The following is a 16,369-nucleotide window of genomic DNA, read 5'->3' as shown; positions in this document are numbered from 1 at the left end:
TATTATTGCTAAATTTGCTGCCGCATCTTCTCTACAAATAATAATATCTTTGGATACACTATATGCACGAACCTCTAATATAGCTTAAATATGAATAACAAAGTCAAATAGGTCGCGTAAATCAACAAGAAGAATTTTAATCGGTATTAGGGATGTTTAACGTAGAATCCCAAGGGTTTCTAGAATGTTTCGAATATACAATAACGAATCCAGAATATCGAATCCTAGTATATTTTATTAAATATTTAACTTTTATTTTTTGAGATGAATTAATTTTAATATACCATAGCAGGAGTGGGCAATTTTTTTAACTGGGGCCACATAAGAAACACAATATGTTGGGCTGGTGGACCTTAAAGATGAACTGAAATAAAGTTGTGATTATTAAAAATAAACTCTTTAAATCGCACTGTTATGACAAGCTGATGGAGAACGGAAAAGTGAGGTTGTCCAAGTTTAATTTATCCAATTACATTCTAAAATCATTACAAAAAGAAAAATAATTTTACGAAAATTTAGCCGCTTAATTGACACTTAATGAGGCGAAGGTTGTCGCAAAGCAACGTACTTTATCCAACTTGCTACTCGCGTATGTACAATTAACGCAACCTGTCGCGGTACAACGAATATATTATAACAGTTTTGATAAACGGCAGAATTAAATTCGATTTCGAGTCCAGTTTTATTTACTAAAATATAAGGATCCGATGTTCTACTTTAACATCATTAGTCGCTTAATACCAATTTTTGCTACTGTGTTTCAGCAATACACCACTGAAGACGCAGTCAATAATGGAATCTAATGCTAAATAGCTTCGTTTTCTTTTTTTCTTATTTGCTGTCTTTTAAGAAAATAAATCAAAACAACCAATTCTCAGTTGTTATTGTATTTCTAAAAGTTGTAAACAAGATCGAACTATATAACATAAACATAACTTAATCGGTACACACAAGGATAGCGTTTAAACATTGATATTCATAGTTAACAATAAATACAAGAGGGTTTGAATATTCTATGCTCTTCTGTTGGTCCTTACTCTCGTACGGTTTCGAACAACAAGCTCTTTCAAACCTGAAAGAAATGCAAACTTAATTTATCAATAGAGCCACTAAAAGTCTTTTTTTATATATTATTTTTAATGGTAGTAAAATTCATTATGTATTTTTTTTGGTGGTACCCTAAACAAAGTAGTAAACTGGTGACTACCAAAGAACTACGTTGTTTCAAACTCTTTTCATAAGAAGTCATTAAGTCATAAAGGTCGCGTTTTTTTTTTAGGTTATTAAAAACATCGTTTTGTATTCACTGTAAAATGCAAAGATGGAATCCTGGTAACTTTGTAGATCTAGTTCAAGTGTCCCCATTAGACATCAACATTTATTGATTTGTGTATATGGAAGGCGCAGTTAGAGTTCTTGTGCTACATTTCACAAATAAGCGGAGACGAAGTTTCCATTGTTCTTTGTAGCGTATAATAACAGCCTTTTGATGTCGATCATTGCAAACTTAACTTTACACAATCTTTTGCAACACACTTTCTGATCTCTGAATGTTATGAACCCTTGCAGAAGGCCACACACTCAATGAAATCTAATCTAAGTCATACATTCTGTCGTGAGCCAGTGCTAAGTTGGTATGCAAAATTGTTAAAATGCCAGCCTACTTGAACATCTGTGAAGCGATTATTTTCCCTAATGGAATCAATGTTTTGCCAAAACACAAGCTTTGCAGGCGCAAGCATTGTATACTATAAAGTTGCATTTGAAAATGTTTATTGAGCAGGTGCATTAGACATTTAACTTTTTATTGTTTTTAAAATATATATTTTAAAATATATGTGTTTTATATTGTTGTTTAAACTAGCCTATGTTAACACTTGAATGCAAGTTGTTAATTAAAGAGAATTAGCATAAATTTCCTGCTTAAATTTAAAGTCATATACGATATCATACATTTCAAAATATAAAGCTATATTTTTAATTTTTTAACTCTTAAAAACTTCCTCTACTTACTACAAAACAACTATGCCGCATTGGATTTCAATTTAATTGTACTGTGTTACCTGCAATGGCCGACTGGAATCCGGCATTGTAATCGCACGCTACCTCCGACTGTTTATGGTCGGCCCTGTTATCATCATAAACACCCCTCTTGTCAGGACCACCAACCAATCCCCCGTAAAGGGTGAAGAAGTTAAATCTGCTGCTGAAGAAAGTATTGACATTGCAAGGGGCTGGTGGAGGTCGGCAAGAACTGTGAACAAAAGTCAAAAAAGCTGTTACTAATTTATGATCAGCAGTCGATCTTTTTATATATGCTACTATGTAATAAATTTAGTTTCAGGTGGCATTGATGTGGGAACCTCTGCAATTAGGCGTTGCTAAATTTACACACACAAAACAGAACAATGTAGGCAAATAATATTGAAGGTTGGTGTCCACCATTTTGGTTAAAGTGATCATAATTTTGGATCACAATACACGTTTTTTAGTAATTTTAATAAAAATACTAAAGACATTATATTTTGATAAAATGTTTACAAACATGCCATCATCAGTGTAAAAATACAAGTGAAGATAAAAACGATAACACATGCACAAAAAAAGGACAAAAAAAAAAGATTAAGAAGGCGATGTATAAGTCAGTGAGTACATACCACTATAGGTGTTAAAAACATACAAAGGTGCTTTGTGATCATACCTTGATCTGTGATGCGCACGTCTCGGGTACTTCTTTCCAATTCCAATGACGTAACTCATCCCGGAGTCGCCCAACAATAAGTGCAGCTGCTTCCTGGCGAAAGTAATGTAACGTTCTCTGTCGGGCAAAGGAGGATCGATCTCAGCCGCTGCCATAGCGATGAATGCGGCATTGGCTGAAACGTGAAGGTTAAGTGCCTTTAGTACAGTCTGTCCAGTTGCAATTTTACTTTGCGCCAATGTAGCAATTTTAGTTCTTACCAGCATATCGGTTAGGTGACCACTGATCGAGCCACATGACCCCCTGTGGAGTTTTGGCTACCTTATTCATCATTTTGTTCATGAATCGTTCTATGCCGCCTTTAAAAATACTCTCCCCAGTGATCGATGCGAGTAAAACCTAGAAGAAAACACGACGAAATATTTAAATTTAAGTTACAATCACACTAAATAATTTGCTGTAATAATATAATCTTAAGTCACAGTTAAGAACCATACCTGCTACAATGGTCGTTTTTCGGACGATTTTCGAACTATATATATGAATTACCTGCGCACCAACAAGCTTATCATCCCACGAGAACGCATGCGAGGTTAAATATTGTCCTCTCATATTGGCGTATTCGCGCTTTGCATCGTCCAGGTAGCGAGTGATCCCAGTTGCTTTGTACAACCAGGCTGCTGACCAAACAAGCTCATCATTGTAGCCGTTGAATGAGCGATAAAAGTCGTGTACCTCGGGAACAGCCTCTTGGTAGTTTCCCCTATAACGTTTAAGTGTATATCGGTTAAATTTAGTAATAGACTGCCGTTTATCCGACGTTAGGTAAATTGCCACGTCAAATCACTACATAGCTTTAAAATATAACAACGATAAGTTTTCTTTAAGTTCGTGTATTTATAACAATAAACTTTACTAACTTACAAATTTAATTCTCTAAATATAAACCTAATCGCTGTGTATCAATATAGCATACAGCTTACAGAACAAATAAAAACATGGCATCTTAAGCCATGGAATCCACATGGGTATACTGTGATAATACCATTACAAACTGGTAGCTTTGCGTGTATGTAAGCCAGTGCTTCTTAAATTTTTTAGTTTTGTTCACCCCTAGCATCTATCTCAAAATTTCATTCACCCTTGTCTCATGATACGATAAAATTATCTCGTATATATAACAGCACAAAATGACTTAAGATCAACTCAAGCTAATTTTTACCATTGCAAATCTACAATTTTTTGAGTCCAAAAAAATAAAGCTACAAAAGCACAAAACACAGTCACCATTTTTTTGTAATTATACACTCAGTGCAAACCAACTTCACTATTACAATAAGCAAAAAAAACACCAAAAAACAGTTCAGTATAGTCGATTTACTGCAGAGCTATCAACCATTTATGACGGTTCACCTTTATATAACCCTTTTTTTTGGGTTCACCTATGCAAAAATTTAATTCACCCTGGTGTGAACCATTTGCCTGTTTAAGAAACACTGATGTAGGCTACGCCCACACTATTATAAGAAACCATTTTAGCTGAATTAAATCTGACCATTCTCCTACTTGTATTGTGTAGCGAACTCGTACAGTTCCTTAGCGTGTCGCAGGGCTTCAGTTGCAACGGGTTTGTGGGTCTTCTTGAGAAAGATTGATGCCGCAGCAAGAGCGGCCGCGGTTTCGGCTGCAACTTCCGTTCCTGGCGCAGTCTTTGTAACCTTGTACACGGGTCGTTCCATCGTCATCTCTTCTGGTCGTCCCCAATACCGATGGTCTTCTTGGCCATTTCCAACCTGACAAATACGAAACTATTTAATTACCCCCTTTTCTTGCGGTTATTGTTATCATTGTATATCTTGTCTTTCGAACAATTAACATTATACATCTAGGTCTAGATGAAAAAAATTAAATTTTAATTTACTTTTACTTAAAGTTGAGTAAATGAATTTAGAGTAAACAATTGCGAATGTAAAACTTTGCTTTAGTCGGGTATATTGTTCTTTAAAACGCCAGGCAGCCTGACATTTTTAATGCCATCTAAACTTTTGTGTCAGCGCGCGAAATACTTCAAGTTTTCGTTAAAAAGTTCATTTTAAAAACATTAAAAATGTAAGATTGTCAATAACGAAATACCCGAACTCACCATGGCGACCAGCTCAAATGGCGCGGTGTGGGCCTTCATTAGCCAGTTCACTGGCCACTTGATGGTTCCGAGAAGTCGCGTGATGACCCCTGCGTCTGTGTATCCCCTACGGAACAAGATGCCGCCCCACGAGAGTACGGTAACCGACCATGCCATCGGATAGGTAAACTTTACATGGTCGCCAGCTAAACAGATTGTAAGTTTAATACAAGGTTATTACATAATTTGTACAGTCATTTAGTTTTTTAACCAATGTGAAATGCAAACAAGATTCATTTACCGGCATGGCGTATAGGCCTACCCGGCATAACACCTAGAAGTTTTAAAAACATGTTCATTCGGATTTATTGCATGTTTCGTCCGGTTTATATTGCTTGGCAGATTTTAACTATATCCAAATACAGGAAACTTACCATCAAACCACCCGCCACTCAAATCAACGCCAATAGGGCAACCGTCCTTTAGCGTTGAATCACCCCTCCAAGGAATGCGGTTGTACCTGGGTGGGAGGGCACCAGCTCGTTGCGCATCGTAAAACAAAATTGACTTGTGAAGGACTTCGTTGTAGTCATATGGAGTTTTGTCTGTACAATGTTCATGATAAATCAAAAGGTAATATAAAGTGCATATACAGCAACGCTTTGCAGTTTTGCGTTACAAAGTATTGCTATTCCGGCGTGAACAGTTCTGAGAAAACAGCTGTGTTGGCAAAAACTGAAATTGTTAAAACTCACTCAAAAAGCGCATGGATTTTCTTTTAAAGGGTCAAAATATTTTTTTTTTCGATAAGGCGTGTGAAATATATTCGGATAAAAATTAGAAGCAATAGACTTAACTTATCTACGTTTAGGACGAATTTACGTAAAAGATAAAAAAAATTAGGTTGTATTATAATATTGGTGGATCTTGTACCCCTGGATCTCTTCCACCTCGGCTTGGTTTGTCTCCCGCGAACAATAGGCAATTTGCCACCTGGTGCGTTTGGTCTGCATCTTTCTTCGGTGCTAAGTTGAGTAGTTGGACCAAAATAAGGCCTGGTTGTCGGGCCGTGAGTTTCTCCTGGTGCGAGGGTTATAGCTATAAGCAGAAAAACAAACAATCTACAGATTTTCTATTTAAATACACGCCCTGTTAACCCCAGATAGAATTCACCGTCATGGGTAACAATACACCTTACGTTTCAGTAGCCTGTACGATATTAGATTCTTTGTCATCAAAATTGTGAAAACTACAAACTTGATTTTCTAATAATATAGCTCCCCCTGGAATTTCAAAATGCGATATTAGTATTGTTTATAAGTGTAATATGTATTACTTATGAAGGTTAAAAATATTATACATTATCTATTGTCCCCAGTGGCGTATCCAGGGGCGCGGGAGACCCCCTTTTGTAAGTGATATTATCGTTTTTTGTTTGTTTTTGTCATGGTTTAACAAACTGTTCGAAGCGGCGTGCTTTTTAAGCAATTGGGTCAAGCGTCCTAATCTAATGCGAAACCAAAATCGAGCGCAAAACGCCGTTTTCGTCTTTTGTTTGGTCGACTGTAAACGCTGGAAGTTTTTCTCTTTGGTTATTTGTTTAGGTTGACTGATTAGCAAGTGTGTATTCGACAATTGACAACGCTAAGTCAAACCTTCTTTCTTTTTTTCTCGCTAAAAAACGTCGAGTTATACGCAGTATGTTCCTCGCTGTTCGGTCTCTGCGCTAATATCCGATGTTAGTGTAACATCAACATTTGTTTAACTGAAGCAGTTTCTTAAAAGGAGGTATAATGGTGACTGTCGTGCGCGCTTCAAAGTCTCCATTTTTAGTTAAGCATACTGTAAGACCACGTTTTAAGTGTGCAATAGACACAATTAATTACACTCAACCGCAGCTTGTAATTTAGCTGACTTGGCACACAGCTGGGCGAAGATGTTGCGCTAATCGTGGCATAATAACACCCGGAAAAAACGATCTTCGTTTAGTATTGCAGGTGGTGAAAGACGTGCTCGCAATTTAGCGCTCGTTCCGTTCATGTACTTTGCAAACCGCGCTACTCATAGTCGAATTATGTGTGATTCTACCACAATTAGTCACACATATTTCACGGTCTTCGTTTGTTTTTTCGCCCCAAGTAAACGATTGCACACTGTGATTTCGCAGCTGGCGCCTGACAGGATTGTCGAAGACGCACGTGGTCGCTTTTACAGTACGTATTTGGCTGTTTTTAATTAGTTTTTTTTATCACGTCTTGTAATCACCATTCTATGACGTCATACTGTCACTGTTTTATGACGTCATCATTCATTAACGTCAGACGAAAAATAGGGGTATTTCCTTAGTTAAAAATTCAGGACCCCCCCTTTTTGTTTTTCTGGTTACGCTCCTGATTGCCCCCCCCCTGGAAATTTTTCTGCTGGCGCCCCTGTGTGCTTGTCCTTTAGTTTATGCTGAAATATGACAATGAATAATCTACAGCCAAATATATATCTTAAATAATTATGTGTAGAAGAACAAACGAGAATTTAGTTTGGCAACTTTTAGAAAGCCCTGTTCTAATATTTGGGCAGGAAATCTTACTGGAACTATAGAAGAAACATTTCGAGAACTTTATTTATTTGAATAACTGAAAAAATATTTTGTTTTAATAAATAAGTGAAAAAATATTGTTAAGAAGTCTTTTTAGGATACTAAAGAATGAATCTGCTTTTCACCCGACCCACAACACTTATAAAAATGAAATATATGACCCACCTTCAGTCACCAAATCACCGTTTTCATCGACCTCATAAGTGAAAGAATCGACTTCGTTGTCAGCGGGATCCAACTCACTGTCCTCAAATAATAGAACGCGATCGTTGGCATCTAACTCGGTGGAGCACAAATAAACGCGACCTATTTGCAATACAAAATAGAAAATTTAGTAACAATCACGGCGTGATTTTAAGACACGTGAATCAATACCGGTTTAAAAAAGAGTAATCACAACGTCAAAGACTACCATTATAGGCTACTTTAACGCCTTATATTATATATCTTTATTTTTTTTCTTAATACTATATGAGATTTTTGTTTTTATTTACAATAGAAAAATATCTCGTTAAATCGAAATTGCTAAACCGCTAAAATAATAAAATAACTTTAACTTTATGTTCGTCTTACCATCTGGATTGACTTCCATTTGCCGTTTAATTTGTGCAATAAAGTTTATATTGATTTCTCCTTTATGAAGCTGTCTGTTCCAAATGTTTGGTCCGAACCTCCAAATATGCCCGCTCTCTGCTTTTCCGTCCTCCATCACGTTCCAAATCTACGTATTGTTGGGAAAAACACATTTGAAAACAAATTATTAAAATCTTATTGTATTTGATTTGTAGCTTTAATAAGGGCCAAGGGTGAACCATTTTGCGGTATCTTAAATTATAAAAATTTTGTCACTTTAAAACTATTAGAATTGATAATAAAATAAAGTATACAGTTTAAAATTGGCGCAATAAACGCGGAGATTTACTTTTTGTTTGCGATACCAAATGTTCAGGATGAATTTAATTTAAAACGTAAATTTGCTGGTTCTATCTTGGATGCCTGGAAATTATAACATTTTTAGTGACCCGTTTGATTTTATGGTTAAAGCGTACAAGATCTTACTCTGGTGTGGATTAAAACAACGCGCGCTTTAGTTTTTGTAAATAAGGTAATTTCTTCTAACACAACTTTCTAAGACCATGTTTTCTGTTTTCTATTTTTTAAAACCGAAGACAAGTAATCAAGTTTTTCATTGTGATGCTTTAATGTGGGATACACAGTTACTACTTCTGACGTATAGGCACGGATCCCAAACTACGCAAAACTATATAGTGACCACTGTATATACAAAAGTATGAAAGACGACATATTAATTAAACCCTGTGCAGTTTTGCTTCATTTAAAAAGCCGTTTCTATTTACTATCGAATAATTTGTATAACAATTTTCCTACCTTGATACCGACAACCGGCCTCTGAAACACAACGACCACCACCCAATCGTTCATGGTCGCTTCGATTTGCGCAATCGCGTTACCACTGAAGTAAGGCTTCTCACTGTCGATCCAGCCTGATTGAGTGCGGTATGATCGGTCTCCTTGCACTATTAAATATCGAAAAATATTAAATAAAACTTTATAGCCAAGGGTCACAGTATTTAGGCCATTCTTTACAATAAAGGTATGACAAAGTTATTTAAAGGGAATGTATTTTTATAGTTCGCTTTTTCCCCTTCGACCTCAATGTTTTACCACTTTAACGAGATTAAGTGAAAGTATAATTTTTCGGGACAATGAATTTTTTCTCATCGCATAAAACTTTTCAGAGATGACGTCACATAGTTACGTTATAGCGATATGTCTGAGACAAGTGAACTTAGGAAATCTGCGAGATGGCCAGGTGAACATTTCACATGTCTCCAACATGAAAGTTTAACAAGATGAACGCATGTATGCCTTTTGCGCTAAATTGTATGTGATTTATGTTTAAACAAGTATAAAATGGACGTTATAACGTCTTTGTGGCAGTCATCTTGTTAAAAAAGGCTATTACATCTAGCAATACTTGGATATTTTCTCGCGCATAGTGTTTTCATATCTTCAAATTGAAAGTCGTGTCAATTTAAACTAACTAAACCACCTTTTGTGCGCTTCTCGCGAATGTTTTTACGCTACCTCCTGGGTGTAAAGATTCGGTTACATCTTCAAATTTACGCAAGCGTTAGACAGACAACTGCGGTTCTTATGATATTTATTTTATGACCACGTTTTAAGTAACTTTGTGGCGCCACAACTAAAAAGTTGAATCGCCAAAATCCTGGATCCGCCTTTATGACTGTTTGACTGAAATAAATTAAACAGTCGAAAAATCGGGTAAATAATTCGCTATCGTTTATTGGTTAAACTACTTCCTCTGAAATGTGTTTAGAAACAATTGTTTGAATTTTAACTCACGCTTGCATTTCCTGCCATTCCCGACGTCGTATTCCTTCGGGCCAGTAGATACTGTCGCTCCGGGGAAAGTAGTCGCAGGAGTCGTTACAGACGTGTTCCCATTATTTAAACTGATCGCAATTTGCATTGGACCTAATTCAGATACTGTTACATTGGGCGAAATTGCCTCTCTGGATGTCACACGTCGGTCGCTTTCAGTTTCTGATTCTGTCGTCTCGGGCGATACGGGGAACCCACTCGTTGTCAGCGGCGCAGCAGTTGTTGTAAATACTTTTGTTGAAACTTGTGGCTCGGACGTTCTCAATGTAGTTACTTGTGGAGTTGTTGTTGGTGGAGTAGACGAGGCGGCAAAAGACGAGATAACATCGAGGTCCTTGTATGGCGTTGACGGAAAACATGTGGCGTCCACCAACCGATGTTTGTAAAGACCGACATACCCTTAATTTATTTTGAGAATTAGCGAATAAATTAAATATACCACAGTTGTAAAACAGTATAGACTTTCTTGTCTCAGTCAAAATCAGCCACTATAGGTTCTAGTTTATAAAAGAGAAATATATTTCGCCAATCACGGCATCATCAGTCTCTAAAAAACGAATACAAAATAATGTTAACACGTAAACCAGGTAGTAGAATTTAAAAATAATGGGAAAATAATCATAAAACCTAGAGCAACAAACTACGCGACCAGGTTAAAAATATAAAAACCACAGTTGTCTTATATTTTAGACGTGAAACTATTTATTTTGTTCTCAATTCATATACTACTTTAACTGAATAAAAACGAACCCTGTTTAGGTATGTCATTGTCCAGCTCGTCGACGATAAACAGAGCTCTCATGGTATTCCCGGTGTTATTGAAGTCCGGATATCTGTTAAAAGGCGCGTTGTTGAGAGTAAATGCGTCCCGCGAAGTAGATGTACCGGCTGGCTCGGCTGACCAACTGGAAAGCCTTGCTCGCTAAACAGATTTTATTATTATTTGGTCGACACCTGTCCAAGTGCTCAACATGTATTTGCTCCATTCTCATTACTCGACCGAGTATATAGCGAGAAACTTTTTAACCTATAATACAAGGTATCAGCTGTGCTTATAGTTGGAACAAAACCACCAAGTAGGCTAATAAATATTTTACTATTGTTAGTTTTTTCTTTTTTATATAGACGATTTAGGATTTCTAATTAAAGCTTCAATGTTCAAATTGCAAACTAAAATTATGACATCTAAAAAGGAGATTACACGAACAAACAAGATTTCAATGAGATTGCCCAAAATAAACGCCTAATTAAGATATGTGAATAATGTTGTAAATACAAAACAAACCTGTCCGAGAGGCTTGTTAAACGCGATGATGACCGACCATCCATCTCGAAATTCGCTTTCTATATTTCCGAATTCTGCCAAGCCAGCGAAACCCTTCGGCCATTTGTCCACGATCGTCAACTTTCCGTTTTCATAGTCGGGCCGAGGACATTCGATTTCTTGAGTAAATGTTAAACAAGGGCATAACTACAATTCACTAGAAATTGAATTTCAAATACAGGCAATAATTTATTTAACCGTAAACTATAATAAGCCTAATATCTAGTTTCGCCGTTTTTTTTACTTTTGCAAGTTGGGTTGATGCCTTTCCACACACAAAATCCTGCCAGACATACGCATTTTCTTCGGGTCGTGGCAGGTACGAAGCCAACCAGGCACTGCATTGTGCATGCCGATCCCACCCTGTTGCCTCTTGTGCAGCGCGATATCATGCCGTTCATCGGAGGGGAAAGAAGCCCACAACTGTTTACCTGAACTATAAGTAAATTAATTTGGATTTATGTTCTCGAAAAAAGTTTCGATTTTGAGGAAAACAGCATTCTTAAAAGATTGTCGCGATTTGTATAAACCTTTTGGTGAGTGCAGACACATGACTTTATCGGCTTGAATAGTTTGGATAGCTATAGTTGACCATATTGTTGACGGGACAGTAGCAACACAAAAAATATATATTAACTAAGCTTTTTCAACTAGATGATGCTTTTTGCACTATGTCAGCTGTTAGTATTTCCTGCTGGGTAACCTATCGTTTTGGGGTATGGATCGCACCACCTGCTTAACTATTTCTTATTTCAGTAAAAGGCAAAGTAAGACTCTTTCGGTGAAGGCGTAGCATTTTGACATGTTTACTTCGGAACTTGAGCCCGAATTTGACTGAGCCCAGTATGCTATAATTTAGTTTTTAGAACTGAGTATGTATAGCCTAATGCCATATGTTATGACTTAATTTTTATTCAGCTTGAAAAAAACATAGATATATAGTAAATTGTACAAACAGCAAGATAAAGCATAAAATTTCCTTATATAGAACCGTATTTATAATGACATAAAAAACATTGATGGATGTTCTAATATTTCTTAAAAGGTGCCATCCTGAAAAACAACAAGGAACATACTACGGTTGCGTATAGGAATGATGTTAAACTGCATTACTTTTTTTTGTGAGCCATTTGCCTTATCTTGCGATTCAATCTGCATTCCGCAAATGTGGTACACCAGTTAACGTGTCATTTTGCTATTTTGCCTAAAGGCATAGAAATAATTCAATCCTGCCATACCAAACGTTATTCTTTCAATATATTTGCACTAAACGTTGTATGATGTAATCCACATATTTACAGTGAATGTAGGCAAAAATCGTCGGAGTAAATCTATTTATAATGTTTTTCTTTTTATCATTATCTTATTTAATAGGACACTTATAGCACTATTAGTATAATATTGGGTAACTATGCGTCAAGTGATGTTATGTTAATAGAAAACTATTTACACTTAACGCCGAAAATTACAACAGCTTGAGGACTTGTTTATGGATTGATAACTTATATGATTTTGGCTTTTTAGATTCGTATGTTAAATAGGGTTACACAAATCTTTATTCTGACGTTTACAAAAAACCTGCTTTGCATACTTAAACATTTTTTAAGCCGATTATCAATATATCTATATGAAACGTACATTCAAGAAGCAAAACAAAATCATAAATAGTATTAAACCTAACGTTCTATTTTTTTAAGAAACTTACTGCGTATTTGCGCTGACCCCAACTGAGCAATTGCGGCAAGCAATATTGCGAAATTGAACATTTCCACTGCTTTCTTTAGTTTTATCATGTATCTTTAAATTTTAATCCTATCAAAACATCTGAATAAAAGAATGGTTTTCTAAAAGCGGCGACCAGTACAACACAATTCGCTGCAGGCAATTCAACGTGATCTGTATTTCGTTACAACGCTCGCTCCTCCATTAGGGTATAGCGACGTGTGTTAAGTTATTACAGGCATCTTTTTCTTTCTGTGCTTACAGTCGCTAGTTGATGACCAACCAGTTTTACCCGGCATATCTAGGATCAGACACGTTTTTCGTCGCACTTAATCGCATTTAATTGATATGATTGCGCTACATGTCGTCATAGACTAGTTTTATATCTGATTTCACAAATAAATGATGTCACAGCAGTTGAGAATTGTTGATCCTACGAAAAGAGATTTTGATGATATAGCCAATGAAAATCGTTTTAAAATTATAAAATACAAATGTGTATTACACACTTACGTTTTTTTGAACAATGAAACGTTTTTAATCCCACATAATGACCAATATACATCAACCTATAAAATGTTAACATTGATACTCTCCATTTTGTAAATGTCAAAAATATCCTTTACCTAATAAATACTCAATCTACCGTACCCTATACGATTTTGTTTAAGCTGTTTGTTGATTTTTGTTTTAAACAGGTTTTCCGAAATTGATTTTTGCGTTGTAATGATTCCAAGTAATTGAGGCTGAAATTTGGCCATAAGCTCTTTTTGACTACCATCGTTATAAAATAGGTATGTCGTCAAAAAACTCACTTTTAAACGGAACCATGTTCTCGTTATCGTTGATAAACGCTATACCGAACATTTTAAGAGCCTTCGGTGCGATTGTGATTTTGAAATCAAGCAATTGTTTGAAATCGCCTTCGAAAGCTTTAATTAAGTCTGTTCTTTGAGTTCTCCCTAGAAATCCTAAAATAACTCTTCAAGTGGTGGAAAGGATTTTTTTTAATATGGTACCATTTTACACAACCAGTTTTCATTTTCCATAATTCTTTTGAATTTGCAGTGCAATAAGTCAATAACTTAACCTAAGTACATTAAGTCACTGTTTTCAAATGACTTGACTTTTGTCTTAAGTATTTTGGGTCAATTTAAATGACTTCAATTAACTAAAGTCTTATGGAAAAATACCTTGCGTTAACGAGGTGTTTGTGTTGTTCTTTAAAATTGGATTGTTTTATTTATTTATCCTAGTTTTTGCATATAAAACAATTTGCCTACTATATCCTGCATATTTGTTATTTTTTGTTAGAGGTTTTGCTCATAATCAGGCAAGTTTGCCAATTTTAATAGTATGACGTTTTATTTTTGTGACAATGACTTGACGAGCGCAACTGGCGACTTGGGTTGGAATTCAACTTGCTATTTATTCAAAAAGACTTGATTTGGCCTTTAAAATACTTTTTAACTATTTTAACTACGTAAGTGCGAAAAGTTTTCGCGCTTCGCGCGAATGATACTTCTCCATTCGGTTTGTTTACGATTTGACGCTGTCTTTTGAAATATAGATCAGCGCTTCTTTACCGTTGTGCCGTGGAAGGCTGCCAAGTGCGTCGCGGACAAACGGAAAACGTATTCACAAATATTGGACATATATTTTTTAGCATTTTTTATATTTTTTATTGTCGGCAATGTAGGCTAATGAAAACTTGCAAGAAATGGCGTTATACCAAAATAAAATCGCGCTCGCTTCGCTTGCCAGGTTTGCCCGTCTTTAAAAGGTTGACAAACACTCAACATAGATTAGCTAATGTTATTGCGTTTCCTCAAAGTAGTTTTATTACACTTTTCATTGGTAGTATGGATGACGATGTGTGGACTCGGATTTTAAACCAAACAAACGCATTTTATTCGCGCTTTGCGCCAACACTTTATTACTGCTGCCCCCTTAAATGTAATTAAACACGTTTTTAGGCGCAAAAAAGATCCGAGGTCCGCCTGATCACGGTAGTTTTAACATTTTAATAACCCGCAGAGACCTTTCTGAGGTTGGTTTTGGCCCGCGAATACAAAAAGGTTGCCGACCCCTGGTGTAAAGGCTAAAAAAGAGGTATGCGTGAATAACATTATGGGATGCAATTGCTAGCAATCTTGGACCACTTTTTTGGATAACAAATATACTACCTCATTTACAAAATATTACAATTACTCAGGGAGTCGAACCGTTTGATTTTTCCGGTTCAGGTTCGGTTCGGGTTCAAGGATTTTTTCGGATTCGGTTCAGTTCCGGTTTCGGTTTCGAGCATTTTGAAATTCCGGTTGAGCTCCAGTTCGACTAAATTTTAATAAATGTAGAGTTAGGGGAGATGTGGGACCACTGGTTCACTTTTGACGTTTTTGCATCTGCAGGATTTATTTGCCTCATAAAATGGGATTTAGAAGTCATTAACATGATTTTGAATATATCCTTCAACATAACACAGCATTTAACTTAAAATGTCAAAAACAGAAAAAGTTGTTTATTTTGCAAAAACAGAAAAGTTGTTTATTTTGCATGGAAAAAATGCTACTCAAGTGAACCATTGGTTCAAGGGTTGGGGACCATTGATTTTAGAACATCTTGTTGAAGAAGAACTCAAACACCGTCTATTACAATTGCAATTTTCATCTGCAATATTTGCTAATTTATATTTCTTACTATATACCTGGTCTTGTAGTGTAATCCATACTTCAGTATTGTGTCCCTTAAGAAGCGATTTTGACGTCATCCCTATCGTCTGTGTCGTGTCAGTTAATACGTTTAAGGTTACGACCACTTTAAAGTTTGAAATTTGCTGATCTCTGTGATTTGTTTACTCGGTAGGCGAACAATACTGCTAATTTACTGATCCACTGGTCTCCACCGGGTTGTGAACCACTGGTCCCCATTGCGACCATTTGCATTTGGCATGGCCTAAGTTAAAACTTAGACTAGTTTTTTAGGCGTAGCCTACTATTTGCCATCACCTTACTAAAATGCAATAAGAATTTTCCTATTAAACTACAATACATAATCATTTTGCTTCAGTACAAAATACAAATTCTATTAGATGTGAAAAAAAATACTTTCTTGCCTCAAAAATCGTTTTATTGTCGCAAATCTTACACAGATTTACGTCTTGTTCGAAAACTCGTAGTCAAAGATTGCGTTGCATCTCGATACCATAGCCAAAATTTCAAACATTTATTTTTAAAGGAAAGGAGAGAAAAGCTCCCGAGTCACTGGTCCCTATGATCCACTGGTCCCACATCTCCCCTACCTGACTTAAACAAGCAGCTGATTATTAAAATATCTAAAAAATAAAAATAAAACGTTTTATTCAATCAGTATTCTTTTTTTTAATGAAATTTCTAACATGGCATAACTTGACTTTGTAAAATAGAAGTTGTGACGTCATGCTGGAGTGAACGGCTTTTGTTGACAGGGTGGGGTTCGGTT

General features: G+C 36.1%; 1 protein-coding gene across 1 annotated transcript; it reads right to left on the bottom strand.

The window, feature by feature from the left end:
- Positions 1-879: 879 nt before the first annotated feature.
- Positions 880-12,987, bottom strand: LOC146160493 (uncharacterized). The gene is made up of 17 exons (XM_083385411.1): positions 12,873-12,987; positions 11,412-11,603; positions 11,129-11,286; positions 10,594-10,765; positions 9,805-10,242; positions 8,806-8,954; positions 7,990-8,137; positions 7,582-7,722; positions 5,757-5,921; positions 5,258-5,428; positions 4,845-5,029; positions 4,268-4,494; positions 3,251-3,464; positions 2,962-3,100; positions 2,702-2,876; positions 2,064-2,254; positions 880-1,072 (listed from the first exon to the last, which is right to left on the bottom strand). Exons 1-17 carry the CDS (start codon positions 12,958-12,960, stop codon positions 1,014-1,016), a joined length of 3,012 nt encoding a protein of 1,003 aa, XP_083241537.1. The 5' UTR covers positions 12,961-12,987; the 3' UTR covers positions 880-1,013.
- Positions 12,988-16,369: the final 3,382 nt, after the last annotated feature.

The sequence above is a fragment of the Ascidiella aspersa genome, chromosome 3 (assembly GCF_963924565.1).
Source record: "Ascidiella aspersa chromosome 3, kaAscAspe10.2, whole genome shotgun sequence".
Taxonomy (NCBI): Eukaryota; Metazoa; Chordata; class Ascidiacea; order Phlebobranchia; family Ascidiidae; genus Ascidiella; species Ascidiella aspersa.
The sequence above is the reverse complement of the archived record's forward strand: the minus strand, read 5'-3'. Positions and strand labels throughout refer to the sequence as shown.